The sequence below is a fragment of the Somniosus microcephalus genome, chromosome 22 (assembly GCF_052327205.1).
Source record: "Somniosus microcephalus isolate GS21.2 chromosome 22, FLI_Smic_1.0, whole genome shotgun sequence".
In the NCBI taxonomy this organism is placed as follows: Eukaryota; Metazoa; Chordata; class Chondrichthyes; order Squaliformes; family Somniosidae; genus Somniosus; species Somniosus microcephalus.
In genome coordinates, this window is record NC_141008.1 from 21,011,996 (window position 1) to 21,032,204 (window position 20,209).

General features: G+C 43.0%; 1 protein-coding gene across 5 annotated transcripts in view; it reads left to right on the forward strand.

Moving 5' to 3' along the window:
- The first annotated feature begins 9,393 nt into the window (after positions 1–9,393).
- LOC147102091 (lysine-specific demethylase 2B-like) overlaps positions 9,394–20,209 on the forward strand; it is a 207,464-nt gene continuing 196,648 nt past the window's right edge. For all 5 annotated transcript variants that reach the window (XM_085964271.1, XM_085964272.1, XM_085964273.1 and 2 more), the window contains exon 1: positions 9,394–9,564. In XM_085964271.1, the coding sequence (XP_085820397.1) occupies positions 9,523–9,564 (42 nt within the window). In that variant the 5' untranslated portion in view covers positions 9,394–9,522. The remainder of the gene's footprint in view (positions 9,565–20,209) is intronic.

Genomic DNA, 20,209 nt, shown 5'->3' on the forward strand with positions numbered 1-20,209 from the left:
AAAGGTAAATAAACTTTTTCTAACACTTTTCACTTACCTCACATACTTACCGCTCCACACTTGCACCCATCACTCACCTCCACAGCGCACTTTTAGAACCGTCTTACCCCCGCAGACCCACTGCTCGCCTTGCTGACCCTGGTGGGGTTTCCTGACGTCGGGAAGCCCGCACTTGTTTTGGAAAAATGGGGATAATCCTCTTAACTGCCTGTTAGCTACCTGGGAAGATGGCACAGAGGCGGGTTGGGGGCAGGTTCGGTACCTGTTCCCAGTTTCTGCCATTTTCCTGCCAGTCCTGCCTCCAAACCCGCCTCCCCAGGGCTGGCAAAATCGCCCCCTAAGGATTATGGAATTAGGGGAAAGGTAGAAATTTAGATTAAAAACTGGTTAGAAGGGAGGAAGCAGAGAGTAGGAGTTACGGTGTTCAAATTTGCAGATGATGCTAAAGTAGGAGGAATAGTAAATAATTCCGAGAACCAATGGAATGTTCTAGGGCATACTGATAAGATGGGTGGAATGGGTAAGAAAAGTGGTAGGTGAAATTCAATGTCAGAAAATGTGAGATGGCATATTTTGGTGAAAAATAGTAATAATTATTCTATGAATGGGGGAAAACTGGGTGATGTGGAAAATCAGAGGGATTTGGAGGTTTGGGTTCACAGGACCTCAAGCGGATTAGGCTATTAGAAACGCTAATGGCAGACTGTGTTTAATGGCAAGAGGCACGGAATATAAGTCAAGGTGTAATAGTGAATGTCTATAAAACCTTAGTAAGACTACATTTGGAGTACTATGAGCAGTTTTGGGCTCCACGTTATAGGAAGGATATTGAGGCAACAGGGAGGATACAGTGCAAATTTACTCAGATGCTGCTGGTATGACAAAATATGAATACAAAGAAAGACTGGAAAAATAGGGGCTATTTTCATTAGAACAAAGGAGATTACTGGGTGAACAACAGAAAATGCTGGAAATACTCAGCAGGCCAGGCAGCATCCGTGGAGAGAGAAACAGAGTTAACGTTTCAGGTCTGGGACCCTTCATCAGTTCTTTCAGATTTCCAGCATCCGCAGTATTTTGCTATCGAGATTACTGGGTGATTTGATTATCTGTTTAAAATTATGAAGGGATGGGACAGAGTAGATAGACTGTTTCCAGTGATTCAGGGACCGAGAATAAGGGACCATAGATAAAATTGAATAAGATTAAATGTAAGAGTTATAGGAATGAGAGCAGGAGAAACATTTTTACACACGAGGGTTGTGGACCACATTATTGGAGTTGGTGATTAAAGCAGAGACCATGTCAACATTTACGAATAGGTTAGATAGGTGGTTGAAGGTGGCGGAGAGGGAGGGTAAGTAAAGGGATAAGAGAGCAGGGCGGGTACATGGGATTAGGGCTACTGCTTGTTGGGAGGATAAACATCAGCACGGACTGGTTGGGCCGAACCATCTGCCTCCTGTTGTAGTTGCTATGTAATTCAGTGAATGATGGAGCCAATGCAATAGGTGACTTCATGGAGCTACTGATGATGTCACTGCCCAATCCTCTTCTGTCCAGTAACGCAATACCCCTTTAAAATTTCTGCACAAGCCCGAACAAACAAAAGGATGAATAAATCTCACATTCCCCGGCCCAGACCTTTTGGTCAACCCCTTTACTTTGCTCAATCTCTTCAGTTATTGTCAACAACAACAATAGAAAACAACAAAAACAACTTGTATTTATATAGCACCTTTAACGTAGTAAAATGTCCCAAGGCACTTCACAGGAGTATTATAAGACAAAAAATTTGACACCAAACCACATAAGGAGAAATTAGGGCAGGTGACCAAAAGCTTTTTTAAGGAGCATCTTAATGGAGGAAAGAGAGATAGAGAGGCAGAGAGGTAGCAGGGCAGAGAGGTTTAGGGAGGGAATTCCAGAGCTTAGGGCCTAGGCAACAGAAGGCACGGCCACCAATGGTTGAGCGATTATAATCAGGGATGCTCAAGAGGGCAGAATTAGAGGAGCGCAGATATCTCGGGGGGTTGTGGGGATGGAGGCTATTACAGAGATAGGGAGGGGCAAGGCCATGGATTGATTTGAAAACAAGGATGAGAATTTTGAAATCGAGGCATTGCTTAACCGGGAGCCAATGTAGGTCAGTGAGCACAGGGGTGATTGATGAACGGGACGTGGTGTGAGTTAGGACACGGGCAGCAGAGTTTTGGATGACCTCAAGTTTACGTAGGGTAGAACGTGGGAGGCCAGCCAGGAGTGCGTTGGAATAGTCAAGTCTAGAAGTAACAAAGGCATGGATGAGGGTTTCAGCAATGGATGAGCTGATGCAAGGGTGGAGACGGGCGATGTTACAGAGGTGAAAATAGGCGGTCTTAGTTATGCCGCGGATATGTGGTCGGAAGCTCATTTCGGGGTCAAATATGACACCAAAGTCACGAACAGTGTGGTTCAGCCTCAGACAGATGTTAGGGAGAGGGATGGAGTCAGTGGCTAGGGAACGGAGTTTGTGGCGGGGACCGAAAACAATGGCTTCGATCTTCCCAATATTTAATTGGAGAAAAATTCTGCTCATCCAGAACTGTATGTCGAACAAGCAGTCTGACAATTTAAAGACCGTGAAGGGGTTGAGAGAAGTGGTGGTGAGGTAGAGCTGGGTGTCGTCAGCGTACACGTGGAAACTGACGCTGTGTTTTCGGATGATGTCACCAAGGGGCAACATGTAGATAAGAAATAGGAGGGGGCTGTAATGATCAATAACATGTCATTCTATAGTGGACACTAGGTGGAGCCGTAGAGCTGTGTAGAGCTGTATATAGCTGTATGTATATTATAAGACTACACTACCCAGCTGTATGTATATTAAGACTACATTACCCATGAGGCACTAGGCTACCCACAAGGCAGCAGTCAAGATGGAAGCCTCTACAGATACTGTACCTAGTCCACATGTGCTCAATAAATTAACTAGCAAAAGCTAGCTGTGTTCATAATAAGAATGTCTATTTATTAATGAACATAAGATGGTACCAGGATGGTGAAGATCTGCTGAAAATTGTGAAAAGTGACATGGAGAATTTGAAGCCACCAGAGTGTTTGAAACTCACAGGAAAAATCGACTACAATTGGCAGACTTTTAAACAACAATTCGAACTCTACATTGCAGCCATCGGATTCGGTACGAAGCCAGACGCAAGGAAGATAGCGTTGCTGCTTACGGTTGCAGGCCCACAGGCGATAGAGGTATTTAACACATTTGTATTTAATCCAGAGGAGAACAGAGAAAAATTAGAAGATGTGCTAAAAAAAATTTGATGCACATTGCTCTCCCAAAAAGAATGAGACCTATGAAAGATACATCTTCTGTTCTCAGACACAGCAGCAAAATGAGACCTTTGATAGCTTTATAACTGATCTGAAACTGAAAGCACAGACATGTAATTTCTCTGAGCTCAAAGCATCCATGATTCGTGACCAGATTGTGTTTGGTATTCATGATAAAAAAGTCAGGGAACGTCTATTGAGAGAAACCGAACTAAATTTGGAAAATGCAGTGAAAATATGCCAAGCCAGCGAGCTAGCTCGAAAGCACGCGAAGACTTTCAGTGAAATCAATAATGATGCGATTGTAATGAGTGATAATGCTGCTGTCGGTGCTGTGTCCTATAAGGGGAAGAATCATGGGCAGAACAGGAATGAAAAGCAATCGGAGGATGAAATTTTTAATTGTAAACGCTGTGGTTACAAACACCAGTTAAGACAATGCCCAGCGTTTGGAAAAATGTGCACAAAGTGTAATGGAAAGAATCACTTTGCCAAACAATGCTTTTCAAAAGTAAAAACAACGAAAGGGCAACGAGTTAATGTAATTGAGGACACTGATTTAAGTGAGACATTTTTTGTACGAATGGTGTCATGTGACAATATCAAAAAGGATACAGAAAATGTGCAGCCCTCAGAAATGGACAATGCTGAACATAAAGTTAATGCAGTAAAAGAGGACAAATGGATGATCCCACTGCAGGTAAATGGAGCATTAGTTACCTTGAAACTAGACACTGGGGCAAAAGCAAACTTAATCAGTATGAGTGACATTAACAATATGAAAGAAAAGCCCAAAATACAGAAAAAGCCAGTACAACTGAAGGACTATAATGTACAGAAAATAGATAGCTTAGGTGTATGCAGACTTAAAGTGACAGTCAAAGACAAAGTGCATCATCTCATGTTTTCTGTTGTGGCTGAAAGACTTGATTCACTACTGGGTGACAAAGCTTGTGAGGACTTAGAACTGGTCAAGAGAGTCTACCATATAAACTGTGCCATAAGCAGACCAGATAACTCGGTGGATTCTGTAGTGAATAATTTCCAGGATGTGTTCAAAGGATTTGGAGTTCTACCATTCACTTACAAGATCCAGCTAAAGGAGGATGCTCAGCCAGTGGTACATGCTCCACGAAGAGTTCCAGCACCCCTGCGTGACCGGCTCAAGAATGAACTAGACAGAATGACCACACTAGGAGTCATCAGGAAAGTCGAAGAGCCAACAGACTGGGTTAACTCCATGGTGTGTGTAAAGAAAAAGAACAATAATCTAAGAATATGCATGGATCCAAAGGACTTAAATGCAAACATAAAACGTGAACACTACCAGATTCCCAAGCGAGAAGAAATCACCAGTGAAATGTCAGGTGCCAGATACTTTACAAAGCTCGATGCCTCACAAGGATTTTGGCAACTAAAACTGGATGAAGAGAGCACCAAATACTGTACCTTCAACACACCATTTGGCAGGTATTGTTTCCTCAGAATGCCTTTCGGGATAATATCTGCATCTGAAATCTTTCATAGAGCGATGGAACACATAATTGAAGGTCTGGAAGGAGTTCGGGTCTATGTTGATGACATCATCATCTGGGGCTCCACGCTGAAAGAACACAATGAGAGACTGACTAAAGTGCTACAGAGCATACGCCAGAATGGACTGAAGCTCAACAAAGCCAAGTGTCAGTTTGGCGTCCAGGAAGTCACTTTCCTAGGAGATAATCTATCTGGTAAAGGAATAGAGCCAGATATGGAAAAAGTAAACGCCATACTCAAAATGCCCCGACCCACTGACAAAAAAGGAGTGCTACGCATCATGGGGATGATAAACTTCATTGGAAAGTTCATTCCTAACTTGTCAGCCAAGACAGCCTGTCTGCGAGACCTGCTACATAAAACAAATGAGTTCGCATGGACAGAAAGACATGAACAAGAGTGGATAAACCTCAAAACAGTGCTGACAACCACACCTGTACTCACCTTCTTTGATCCAACAAAAAGAATCAAAGTGTCAACGGATGCATCAAAAGATGGCCTAGGTGCGGTCTTGCTACAAGCAGAGGGTGAAGATTGGAAGCCTGTTGCCTATGCCTCCAGGTCTATGACTGATACTGAGTGTCGATACGCCCAGATTGAAAAGGAATGTCTAGCCTTGGTAGTTGGACTAGAAAAGTTTCATGGCTACATATATGGACTTCCCACCTTCACAGTTGAGACAGACCACAGCCCTCTGGTTGCCATCATAAAAAAAAACCTGAATGAGATGTCTCCAAGGATTCAACGACTCATGATGAAGCTGCAAAGATATGACTTTGAACTGATCTACACACCAGGCAAATACATAGTATTAGCAGATGCACTATTCTGAGCACCCACAATGAGTCATGTGAGCTCTACTGAAGAAGACGTGGATGTTCATGTGAGTATGGTCATTGCTGCGCTGCCCGTGTCAGACACAAAATCAAAGCAAATAGCAGAAGAAACAGTAAAAGATACAGTATTACAAACAGTAATAGAGAACATTCACCATGGTTGGCCAAAAGGTTCCTGTCCAAAATATTTTCACATAAGGTCAGAATTGAGTGTCGCAAGTGGACTATTACTAAAACAGAACAGAATAGTCATTCCACAGGCTCTACGTCAAGACATGCTCAAAAGGATTCATGAGGGACACCTCGGAATTGAAAAATGCAAAAGGAGGGCAAGAGACACTGTTTATTGGCCTGGCATAAATAAGGACATTGAGAACATGATAGGCATATGTGAGATATGTCAGAAACACCAAAACAAACAAGCAAAGGAACCAATGATAGTAGCTGACATAGCAACAGCACCATGGCAAAAGGTTGGTATGGACCTTTTTCATTTAAATGGTAAAGACTATCTTATAGTGATTGACTACTATTCTAACTATCCTGAGATGGCGCTGCTCTCAAGCACCACAGCAAGCAGTGTCATAATGCATGTGAAATCCATCTTCGCCAGACATGGAATTCCCAGGATTGCCGTTAGCGACAATGGTCCGTGCTTCAACTGTAAGGAGTGGCAACAGTTTGCAGCACATTATGACTTTCAGCACATCACATCCAGTCCTTTGTATGCTCAGTCAAATGGTAAGGCAGAGAAAGGTGTTCAAGTTCTCAAGCAGCTACTGAAGAAAGCAACAGAAAGCAAGTCTGATCCTTATCTCGCCCTGCTGAGCTACCGAGCCTCACCTTTAGATTGTGGTTCTTCACCTGCTGAACTACTAATGGGTCGCAAGTTGCGCACCACGCTACCCTGCTGTGCAAAAGAACAGCAAAGTTAGGAACTGAGACAGAGACTTCAACTGTTAAAGCTGAAACAGAAATCATACTATGACAAGTCATCCAAAACTCTAAAACCATTGACAAGGGATGATGTTGTCAGGATTGAGGATCCAGATGCATGGAACAGGAAAGCTACAGTTCTTGAGGAAGTAGGACCAAGGTCATACACTGTTAAAACTGATGAAGGACAGATTCTCAGGAGGAACCGCCGTTCCCTCCTAAAAACACAAGAGACTATTCAAGACCAGATTGATGACAATGCCGCAACTGCATCTTGTCATTCACCGCCAGAACAATCTCATGAAGACACATCAGACTTACCCGTGTTGAGAAGATCCACACGTGAAGTAAAAAAGCCTGATAGACTTTGACTAGATCTTTGAGTACAATGTAAAGCTTTGAAAATGTGTTGACTGTTTTGAAAATGTTTATGTTTATAGAGCACTAACAAAAGTGTTACTGATATTATCTTTATTGTTTTCTTGAAAGTTGATTGATATTGATTTTGTTAAACTTCAAAGAAAGGGGGATGTAATGATCAATAACATGTAATTCTATAGTGGACACTAGGTGGAGCCGTAGAGCTGTGTAGAGCTGTATATAGCTGTATGTATATTAAGACTACACTACCCAGCTGTATGTATATTAAGACTACATTACCCATGAGGCACTAGGCTACCCACAAGGCAGCAGTCAAGATGGAAGCCTCTACAGATACTGTACCTAGTCCACATGTGCTCAATAAAGTAACTAGCAAAAGCTAGCTGTGTTCATAATAAGAATGTCTATTTATTAATGAACATAAGAGGGGCCAAGGATAGATCCATCGGGGACACCAGAGGTAACGATGCGGGAGCAGGAAGTGAAGCCATTGCAGGTGATTCTTTGGCTATGATTAGATAGATAAGAATGGAACCAGGCAAGTGTAGCCCCACCCAGCTGGACGACAGTGGAGAGGCGTTAGAGGAGGATGGAGTGGTCAACCGTGCCAAAGGCTGCAGACAAGTCAAGAAGGACGAGGAGGGATAGTTTACCTTTGTCACAGTCACAAAGGATGTTATTTGTGACTTTGACGAGAGCCATTTTGGTACTTTGGCGGGGCGGCAACCTGATTGGAGGGATTCAAACATGGAGTTCTGGGAAAGATGGACATGGATTTGTGAGGCGACAACATGTTCAAGGACTGGAGAGGAAAGGGAGGATGGAGATGGGGTGGTAGTTTGCAAGGACGGAGGGGTCAAGGGTTGCTTTTTTGCAGAGAGGGGCGATGACAGCAGATTGAGGGAGAGGGGCACAGTACCTAAGGGGAGAGAACAGTTAGCAATGTCAGTTTGGTGGGAATAGGGTCGAGGGAGCGGGAAGTGGGTCTCATGGACAAGATGAGCGCGGAGAGGTTTTGAGGGGAGATTGGAGAGAAACTGGAGAAAGATGCGGGTTTAGGGTTAGGGCAGGGGGGAACCTTAGAGGAAGTTTGGCTCGTTGGGCTAGGGGAATGAAGGGAAGCGGCAGAGGCAGCTGAACAGACGGTCTCAATCCTAGAGACAAAGAAGTCCATGAGCTCCTCAAACTTGTTGTCGGAGGTGTGGGTGGAGGAGACAGGGGAGAGAGGTTTAAGAAGACGGTTAGCAGTGGAGAATAGAAGCCGGGGTTTATCTTTGCATTCAAGACTGCTTGTCAGCCAGTGGCTCAGTTGGTAGCACCATTGCCTTGGAGTCACGTAAGGCTGTGGGTTCATAGTCCCACTCCAGAGACTTGAGGGCAAAAATCTAGGCTGACACTCCTGTGCAGTACTGAAGGAGAGCTGTGCAGTAGGAGGTGCCATCTTTTGGATGTGACGTTAAACTGAGGCCCTGTCTGCTCTCTCAGGTGGACGTAAAAGATCTCATGGCACTATTCGAAGAAGAGCATTGGAGTTCTCCCTGGTGTCTCAGCCAATATTTATCGCTCAGTCAGCATCACTAAAATGATCTGGTCATCATCACATTGCAGTTTGTGGGAGCTTGCTGTGTGCAAATTGGCTGCCCTGTTTCCTACATTGCAACAGGGACTACACTTCCAAAAATGACTTCACTGGCTGTGAAATAACAACAGAAAATGCTGGAAAAACTCAGCAGGCCAGGCAACATCCGTGGAGAGAAATCAGAGTCAATGTTTCGGGTCAAAACCTTTTATCAAGACTAAAGAGGCACAGGGAATGAAATAGATTAAGAGGCCAGAGAACAAAAGAGAAGAGACATTAAGAGATTGGCTGTGAAGCACTTTGGGACATCCTGTGACCGTGAAAGGCGCTATATAAATGCAAGTCTTTCATTTTATTTCGCGCCTGGACACGTCACTCACATTATGACGAAATACGTTATTGATTGACATCCGCACGAGCCAATAGCGGTTGGGAAGCCTTCAGTTGACGTAAGACGTACGTCGTGCGCACAGCTTGGAGGCGGGGCTTACGGTTCCCTTGCGCGGTTACAGTTGGGCTGTGGCGGGGCGGGGGGAAAGGCGAATGTTGTCCGTCACCGCGTGCGCTGCTTCTCCGCGCGTGCTCACTTTTGAATAATTAACGCACCGCCCGCGCGCCGTGATTGACAGCAGCAAACCACCATCTCAGGCCAATGCTGCCACGCAGATCCCGCCCCTCCCTCGCTCCGATTGGCGGACGCCGCCGCGGAGGGCGGGCGATCTTTCGCGATCTGAGCGGCGATTGGACAACGCGCCTGCCACTTCGGCAGATCGCGAGGCGCTTGTTTTTTTTTGGCATTGTGAAGTTAGGTTGAGCAGCAGTAGATGGAGGAAGCTCCTTAGTGAATGTTGAGTGTATTCTGTGAGAGTGTGCTAATAGAGCCATGACTGGATTTCTTTGGCTGGGCAGCATGAATTGTGAAAGGTCATGGCACTGAGTCCTGATGATGAAGACTATGACACCTCCCAGGTCAGCCTTTAAGAATCATTTTACTACTTTGCTTAAAGGCTTAATGTGCCTGCGTGTGTTGTGTGGTGATGTGGGGAGAAAGTCTCAGTCAGTAGTGTCTGCTGTTGCTACTGGGCAAGGCCTTTTCATCCCACCCTTAGAAAACACACAGCACTGGAAAATAATGGTATCCTTTTCACAGACATGAAAAAAGCTTCAGGGAAGTGGGATAGTTTGTAGCTCAAGGTGTCAATCTCTCCTTTTGAGAAAGAGGGTGACCTAATTGATTATTCAAACCAGCCTTTTAGGAATTTGCTTTAATGAGCCATAAATCTTTGCACATCTTCCACTAGATAGCAGGATACCTCCTTGTTGTGCATCATCTGTATGTAAAGATGGTGCATATATGGATTGTGTGTATGTGATCTGTGGTGTTATTAAAAAGAATGTTTCAACTCCCATGTACTTCAGTACAATCTCCAATGTAGTTTGAAACATTACCAAATGTAGTGATCAAACACTTAAATATTTGCAGTGTAAACCGATGTTAGATTTGATTGGGAAAGTACCTTTCAGATTACCACAACCAGAAATACTAGTTATTTTGATTGATTTGTTGTATAACCAACATATTAAATATCCATTTCAGCAGTGTCCCTGTGCTAAAATTAAATTTTTTTACAGCATTGCTGTCTCAATGTATCATGCACATTGCAATTTTTTAATATGGCTGTTTTTAATATGCCTGTTATGAATCATATTTTTCTGAATTGGCTCTTAAAATGATTTTTATTAGGAGGAAAGGAATTACAATAATGATTATCCTGATACCATGAAGGATATAAAATCATCTGTGGGCTTGCAAAACTAACCTTTGGGTTTAATGAGCTAATGTTTTACCAAAAGTCCATTGTTCTGCAAAGCAACAGCTTAGGGGCTGAGGGTTACAGGGTTTTTGTATGTTCCTAACTTTACTGAAGGATCAGTATATAGACATTATTACATTGAGCTTTTTTCTTGCCAGCTAATAATTATCTTGCGTGGATGCACTTAAATGTTAAGGTGGTGCGTGTAGAAGTTTTGTTGTGGTGTTGACTTGTTTTTCTGAATGGTGCAGATGATGAAGGAGACAGTCATATGTATATGTATATTTTGCAAAAAGGTTTATTTTCATTTTCTCTGAGGTTGTTGTGATGCATTCCTCTTTCTTTGAATTTAAAGAACTCTTGATTGTACCAGCCTAACCCCTGTAGCTGCAAGTTCCTTGGGCACGAACTGAAGTTGAAATTCAGATGTGTTTGTTTGTTGTCCCTTGTATAAGTTGCTGTCTCGAGCATTGGAATTGGGCAGCCATTACAGTCTTCCTGTGGTTATTTTCAGAACCTGGGACAGGTTATAATGTCTTTTTAGTTTAATCGTCAAATGCTGAAGTGAGGATCTCTTTATCAAGCACTCCCATGCCATCCTGTGTCATTTTTGAATGCAAATGGCACTGCAAAAATGAAAATAAAAATAAGACGGTTGCTCTGAACTTGGTATACAGGACAGCTATAAATGCAAGAAAATCTGTAAATGCAAAATAAATTATAAGCTGCAGTTTTTAGGTACTTACAGTCACTGCGATTGGACTCAAAAATGCAGTGTTGTGGGTTGGTTCTGGAGCATTACACTAATATGTTTAATACAATCAGCTGCCAGATTGACAATTTATTAAAATCTAGAAGTGGGCCTATCAATAAAGTTACTGAATGCTTCCATGTTGTGAAACAAGGATTGTGATCAGATAATTGTACAGTATGGACTTCAAACTGTAGTTTTCATTGCTTGTTTACTTCGGGTTTACAGTAGTATGGTAAAACATTTTTAAGTAAATGAGTTCTTCTGGCAGAGTAGGTAGCTTAGTGAGCTTGTCTTTGTGACCAACTGGCAGTGTTTTAGACATTGAGTCTCTTGATTGCTTTGTATGATTTTGGTTTATAACGCTAGGATTTGAGAGGCATGGCTAGAGCGCATTTTATTTGCCTAAGCTACCGTACTGTGTTGTCTAGCTGCTACACTCCAACCTATTGTTTAGTAGCTGCTGTCTTGTGAGTGGCTACAGAATTTCTATGGTTGCTATATTGGGTGGGTGTATTCCTTGTCAGCTGATACAGTAACTTGGAAATAGTTCAAAGTTTACAGAGGGAGTTTGGGAATAAACTGCTTCAAACCTTCATTAACTGCACGTCATTTATTCCTCATGTTGCTGTATTTTTAATAAACTGATGTTTAAAATGTTCTACATTTTAATGAGAATTTTTTTTACGCAGCGAGGTATTATGATCTGCAATGCAATACCTGAAAGAGTGGTGGAAGAAGATGCAATAGTAACTTTCAAAAGGGAATTGTGTATATATACCTGAAAAGGTTGAGGGGCTATGGGAAAGAGCAAGGGAGTGGGACTAATTGGATAGCGCTCCCCCTCTCTTTCTCTCCCCCTCTCCAGTTTTCCTCCCTCCCCTCCCATGAAGGTGTTGATATCTCGGAAAAAGGCATTCTGTGTTACTACCTCACTGAAATGGCCATTCTTCATGTGTGAGCTTTCACGGTCAGTGTAGCTGAGCCCAATCATCTATACACCAGCATCTACATGCAGCATTTCCAGCAGGGGTTCCTGGATTGCACCCTTACCACTACCTCAGCTGAGTTCAGCAAATTGGCAGTCGCACCTAGGATCTTATGGCTCAGCTCCTCACTGCATAGTTGCAGACTAATCTGCTACATGTAAGATTTTGTAATCTACTTCTTTGCTTTTCTTTTCCAGCAGATCTAATTCACATGATTTTAGACTTTCAATGGCTTTAGAATTAGTCTAGCTAATTGCTAAATTTGAGCAATTTCTAGTTTACAGCAACTACTTGCATTTCTGTAATGCTGGTTACGTGCAGCACGATGTCTCCAAGCACTTAACATTGGGTGGACAGAACAGGGGCATAGAACAGAAGAAGTTGAACGGGAGCAACGGCAAGATAGAAGAGAGAGGTTTTTAAAAGCAGGCAGGGAGGTGGCGAGTTGGACAGAGGACAGGAGTGCAGTGGCTGAATGAGGAATCAGCAATGGGAGAGTGGAACATGGAGAAACCCAGTTGGAGGAGTAAAGGTTGCATGCGGGGACATAAGGCAAGAGGAGAACACTTAAGTTAGGGCAGGGTGAGGCCACGAGGGAACTTGATAGCGAGCGTGAGAATTTTGAAATCGACTGTCTGGGGCATGGGGAGCCAGTGGAGCTTGTGCAGCTATGAGAGGATGTGGCTTCATCAGATTCATTTTTAAAGCCTTGTTGATGGAACTGTACATGTGTAAGTGATGAGTGGTTATACAGGTGACAAACTCGAATTCTGAACAATTTCTGTTACTTTTCAGCACTTAATCTGGAGCAAATAATTTCTTCATTGCTGTAGAACTTTGTATCATTTTCTTTTTTTTTATAGCTGCTTCCTCTTTAAGTACATGTTGAGCCTTGCCTTTGCAACACAAGCCTGTCTATGAGAATGTTGCTATACTTGAAACTACAGTCATTGCACTTCAATTGTACGTTTCATCTACTGTTTTCACAGTTAGTATATTTATATTGCAGCAAAGATCTTTTTTTTAAATAAGTCTCTTCTAGTGCTGGACCTTTGCGGGTCCCAAATGATTGATTTTTGTAAAGAATATTGAAAGTAATTACAAGCCGGAAATGGAGGAGTTCAGATTTTGACATGAACTGCAACAGCATTTAAATGGCTTGCAAATGATCTGAGCTGTGAGATGAGATTTCATTTTGAAATACTCCATTTTTTTGTTAATCTAGGTTATCAACTTCATGGGGATGGTTTCACTCTGTTTTGGAACTTTTCTGTGCTGCGGGTGTGGGTGCTGGGGGAAGTAGAGATGGCAGCATGTTTTCTGGCTGACATTAGCTGCCTGATTGGACACTAATGTTTGGAGTCGTCCATGCTATTAACTGATACTAAAGGACTAGTGATTTGTGACTTAATTTTATTAAGTGATAAACTGTTAGTTATGGGAAATAATATGATTCATGTGTAAATATATCATGAAATTCTCACTAGTACAATATTCTAGTCAGAAACACCTGGGGAATAGTTTCTCAGTAAAACACTTGGTTGCTACCCTCTGATATCTAATTGCCAGTACAGATTTTAATTTCTCTACTGTAAATTCGATGTTTTGAACTTGCTTGCCTCGGAGTGTTATGTGTCTTTTGTCACCTGTCGATGTTGTACGGTTTTCAGCTGACTCGAATAGTTAAGAATCTTGGCGGGTTTGAGGGCGTGTGACCAATGTTCCCTCTTTTTTGGGTGTGTGGTCCCTTTTAACGTGCTGCGCGGCTCATTCAAATTTCTGCGCATGCGCAGTTTTTCCTATTGTAAAGCTGGCAAGTGGCCTGCACGGGACCTCCAGACAGCCGTGCAGCTTAATGGGAACATTGGGTGTGACTCCCTTTTATTTCCCTCTTTTTAATCTTCTGGGGTCGTGTGTTTGCTGAGTCTTTGTGACAGCTGATTTACTCTCCAGCCCCTCCTTATGTCATTCTTGAGGGTTTTTTTCCCCTTGCACTCCTTGCAGGCAGATGCCTGTCTTTGCTTCTTGCAGTACTGTGATGGGATAAGAAACTCAGTGGAGTGGGGGAATCCTCATCCAATTGCCTCATTGTATATTCATACTTCCAGAGCCCCATGATACCACAGTATCCGGAAATCTAGTGTTTCAGTTTGTGGTTATATATTTAAGAAATTCTTTCAACATAATGCTCAGGAAATTCTCTTCAGTTATTTCATTAATGCAGAAAAAACTCCCCATTTTCTTTTTAAGGTCCTAATTTCTTTATTGACACTTCTAGTTTCCAATGTCTAAAAGACATTGGTGGAGATCAGTATGAGCACTTCTTTCTCATTTCTGATAAGAGTAACAATCTTTCCAACACAGTTGATGGCTGGTACAGATATTGGGTGAGTGGAAATTACTGCTTTGAATTTCATTTTACTGTGAACTGGACTTAGAGGGGCATTTTGCATATTAAATGCAACCTGCAGTTATGCCATCTCTGCTCTGGTAATCCAAGTATTTTTGAATCCAGTTATGAAAAGGCTGCGTTGTATCTGTGTTTTCAGTGACACCGACCCATGCAGATTGTTTCATTTTCTGTTGGGTACAGCCCCTTTTTCCTAAGCTGCATCTCATAAGTCAAATAGAGTCAGAAGTCAGTTTTGAATATTTGCATTACTTATCTAATGTTTAGTTAGCAATGTAACAGGCCATCGACAATCCGGTCCAGAGATACACGCATGTCACATCGGTACTGTTGGAGTGGATTTTGAACACCCTGAATAATGACTACAACTAGGTTATTAACAAAATGGATATACTGCATACAATGATGACTATACCATTCACACCACATCCTGCAAAATTACATCTTCGCCCCAACTATGTAACATTTCAGTCAGATGTTAAAAATATTTGTGATTCATAATGCACTACTCCGAGTGTTAATTTTAGCAGTCAACATTTTGCAGCACGCAATCCACTGACCAAATACTAGAAATGTATTTTACTGTTAAAATAGCTTGGTAGTATTTTGTGATTGCAGAAACTGATTACATTATTTTTGGAACTGCCTTGAGGCTCATATGTGGTGTCTGTGAACTGTATAAATAATGATTGTTGTTATTTTGCTTAATTTTACCTTGTTAGTTTCTTGCTTGTTTTCTTGAGCTTTAATGTTGTTTCAAATAAAACCTGATTTTTCTCTGAACCTAGCCTGGCTTTTAAGCTCGAATTCCTCTTCACTGATTTCTTTTCCTGGCTTTTCATGCTAAAAATAAAAGCTGAGAAACACCCAGAGGAGAATTAAAAAAAAAAAAAAATCGTAATAAAAATTTATTTATAAGGTCCTTAGCTATAGCTCGCAAAACAGAAACTGCAATGATGAAGCCATTTCCTCCTGTTTCATTGAAATTAATGTTTAAAAAAAATATAATTATAGTTCTCAATCAATATAAAATTGAGGATTATCATTGAGGTATTTAGCTGTTTCTGTTGGGGCTGAACAATTAAGGATTGCTACTTAGGTTTTCACTATATTAGGTAGTAACTATTCACTTAAGGGCTATTTATGTCTGGCAAAAATGTACATAAAATACACAACATTAACTCTCTCCCTCCCCCTCCATAATCTTGTGAAAATTACAATTCTGGGTGGCAGAGGGAAACGAGCTGGGAACCCATTCCTTAATTGCTATCTAGTGACTTTCCCTGGAAAGGACATGTATATGGATGTCGGGTGAGAACCAAATTGAGCTGCTGTAATGCTCTACATAGTCAAATACTTTACCAATACTTAGCACCTTGAAAAAGTGTAACATCCCTGGTGAGGAATCAATGCCTTCAGATGGGGGATAAAATTATCAGGACGGGTGGGGTAAATAGGAGAAAATTGGCAGTGGGTGGAGTGAATAGAAGAAAATAACCAAAAGAAACCTCCAGTATTTAACCACCAATGCACTACCGTTTCACTTAAACTGCTGCAAAGTATTTGGATTTTCAGTGTGAAGTTAATTTTGATTTTCAGTGTGAAGTTAATTTTGATATACTGAAGTAACTTTACAAAAAATGGTAACTGTACATTCTGACCTAATCAGTTATTCCCCAGTCGAGCATACAGTGTCCTAACAAAAGCTAGGACAGGTTTTCCCCTCAGTCTGCTACCTTCAAAGTCTACTGTGGTTTTTTTTAAACATAACTGTGTTTTGAAATTTTAGCATATGAAGGTACACACTGGTGTATTTAGTCAATATAAAAGCGCTGAGGTTCCCTTTTTGTATGGTCTGTTGGTGCCTGTCTAATAACATATACAAATAGTGTTGCTATTACTAGTTGGAATTCCTTTTTTCGATTGTTCACCGTACTGGATCTTAATGGCTAATATTTGATTTTTAAAAACCGCAAATTGACCATTTAAATTAATTTGGTTATGGATGACTGGGGCTATCTCTCTGTGAACTGATAAGAGATTTAATCCAAACCTTACCTCAGTTCCACTTCTTTCAGGGCCAGGACTGCATTTGATTTTTTTTTTGTGGTAATGAAAGTTTTTTTTAAGTGGAGGAAAAGAACAAGATGTACAATACTTTTGTAGAGCTAGGAGTTGGTCAGTAGTGTAGGGAAGAGTGGCAAATGGCTACAATGAAGAAAGAAAGAAGAAATGGATCCAATTCAGCAAGCGATGAAGAATTGAAGACTGAAAAATGAGCTTGATTGACTTCACCTATCTCATCCCTCACTAAATTCCCACAGTACTGTGTTTCTCCGTTGTTTACTTCAAATTACTGGATAACTCCATTTTTGTATTGCAAAAAATGACTGCATCTCGTGATTAGAATCAGGCCTCCGATTCTTATCTAACTTGGCTCAGCATTACAATCTTCTATCTCTGATGCAGTAAATAAGGCACTGCTACAGTACAGTACTGTTATTGGTTCCTGTCATGCAGATCCTGCTCCGTCGATGGCACTATTAAATTTAAACCTCTCGGTCTGGATTTTCCTCGGTCTCCCAATCTACCACCAGTACTAGAAGCTGTCTGGTCAGCATTTCATTGGCTTTAAGTCAGTTTGGTGTGTCAACGTGCTTAACATCATGATGCAAAGCAGCAGTACAAATACCTATGGTGCACTGGGTCAGCTCAGCATCTGTTCCAGGTCTATGCATCATTTAAAAATAAACGCAGTCGTTGAACCAACCGAGATGCCCCTGAAAACAGTCATTCTGCCTGCATGAAAAATCGGGTCTCTGTTTCTGAGTTGTCCTCCGATGGGGCTGCAGGAAAAACTGGATCACTGGGAAGGAAAACAGTAGGTTTTTGACACTGCTCTTCCAAAACTTCAGGGCAAGTATAAAAACACTTTTAATCTAACACTTGAAAAATTGTTCGGCCCAGTTGATGTTTTGTGTAAATGTAAGTAGTATGATTTTTGGGTGTACTTGCACAATTTTGACATCAGCCTGAAGCAGGTCTGGCTTTGCACTGGCACTAAGTTTGAGCATTAAGGCCCAAATCAACTGCAAAGAGAAGCTGATTAAGACTCCCTCCTGGCCTTGACTTCAGATTCAGGCTGCATTTACGCTATTAACTATGGTGTAAATGCACCTCTAAGTCTCTCATACCAATTACTAATTCATTTATAGAGTCCAAAAATAATTTTGTGCTATAGATTGTGGCAAGCAAAATGGCTACTATAATTAAAAGATTGCAGTGTGCTATCTTATGCACCCTGTGCACTTTAACCTTAAAGGAACCCAATACACATATTGTACAAACATAAAGACTCAAATTGCTTTTCCTCATGTTTGGATTTTAGGACAAGTCTTAACAGCAATAACATAACTTGACAAAATATTTCAAATTGCTGATTGCAGGATGATCCTGTAATTGAAGCTGCTTTGTAGTTAGCTCTGGATGTTTCAGATTAGTTGAGAAGCATCAGATATCCTGAACACGGGAACACATGGGAGATCAGACTGAACACATGGGAGATCAGACTTGAACAGGAGAGGGATGGAACTCAAGTATGTGTGTCACATCAGAAATGCAGGAGTCGGGTGGTCTGGTGTGGTTTACTTTTGTGCAGAGCAGTGCATCACAGCCAGCCTCAAATTTGTGCTACAAGAATGCTACACTAACATACAAACCGCTTCCAGGAGCACACATTTACTTAAAGTACAGTAACACTTTGTATTGTACTTTGCAACAGAGGGGTGGGGATGAGGAAAGGAAAGGGGTGATAATTTGGATCTAAAAATACACCATCTTGGACTAAGAAGAGGAAATTTTACACTGTAGGAACATGGGTTCCTAACTAAAGACTGAGTTCTACTCAGGCGATCAAACAAAACAAACTTTAATGAAACAAACAGGATTTAACAAGAAACTGCAGGATAACATCGAATGTAGGTCTGCTCTCTTCAGAGGCTCCACGAGGACAGCTCCGGCAGTCCCGTGGCTGACGTCATGATGTCATCACGTTTTCCCGCCAGTGGGGGATCACGTGATGAACGGCGTGACATCATCACGTTTTAGCCGCGCTGTTAAAGTAACCATGCTCTGTACAGTTAAACAGCATAAATAAAGATACAGACTCGGGTTGTAGCTAACATGTTGTTAAAGGAATTATATACAAATGATCTGAGTCCTTTGGTGGCTCCGCCACATGCGCCCCCCCCAGAATTGTCTAACAGCAAAAGCGAGGCGTCGAGGAGGCCTGACAAGTCTGTCTGAGCGACTTCGGTAACCCTGCAGAGGAAGCTGATGGACGGTGGTCGAGCTGGCGGGCGGCTGTGGTTGAGCTGGTGCGGCAGGTGTGGTCGAGCTGGCGGGCGGCTGCGGGCGGTCGGCCACGTTTCGGCGGTTGAGCGATGACGACTGGGTGGTCCAGGTCCAAGTGAGCCGGCTTCAACCGGTCCACCGAAATGTGATCTGGCTTTCCTCCGATGTCGACCGAAAAGGATTTGTCTCCCGATTCGATGACGCGGAAAGGACCAGTGTAAGGGGGTTTGAGCGGATCCCGGTGAGCGTCGTGGCGGATAAATACGTTCTCGGCGTTCTTCAGCTCAGCCGGCACGTGGGAGCTCTGTAGGCCGTGATTTGATGTAGGCACCAGAGCGAAGCATCTGGCCGCTTCCTGGTGGCTGACGGGTTGCTGGGAGGCGGACCATGGCTCTGTGGGAGAAGGGAGGAAATCCCCTGGTACTCGGAGCGGCTGGCCATAAACGAGTTCCGCCGAGGACGATTGCAGGTCTTCTTTGGGCGCCGTACGAAGACCCAAAAGTACCCATGGGAGTCTGTCCACCCATCCCGCACCTTGAAGACTGGCCCGTAGAGCGGCTTTAAGCAACCTGTGGAATTGCTCGCACAGGCCATTTGCCTGTGGATGATAGGCGGTGGTGCGATGAAGTTTGGTGCCGAGCCCCTGAGCTACAGCGTTCCAGAGCTCCGAGGAAAATTGTGGCCCACGATCGGAAGAGATGTCCGCCGGTACCCCGAAACGAGCAACCCAACAGGAGATGAAAGCTCTAGTGACATCTGCCGAAGTGGTGGAAACCAAAGGAATTGCCTCTAGCCACCTAGTGGTGCGGTCCACCATGGTGAGGAGATGCGTATAACCATGGGAAGGCGGAAGTGGCCCCACAAGGTCCACATGCACGTGGTCGAAACAACGCTCCAGAACAGCGAACGTAGCCACTGGAGCTTTAACATGACGCTGGACCTTGGCCTTCTGGCAGACCACGCAGGTGTTGGCCCAGTCACGGACATCCAGGTGCATACCCTTCCAGACGAATTTCGCCGACATTAGCCGATGTGAAGCCTTCATACCCGGGTGCGACAACCCGTGTATGGCGTCGAACACTTTCCGGCGCCATGCGACTGGCACGATGGGTCGGGGAACGCCCATGGAGATGTCGCAAAGGAGCGTGGTGCCTGGAAACTGACGTCGGCCGCTTGGAAACTAGAGGGGACGGTTCTGTATGATTGGATCTCTGGGTCCGAGGCCTGATCCGCAGCCATGAGGGCATAGTCAATCCCAAGGTGAACCGCATGGACCGTCGCGCGGGAGTGACAATCC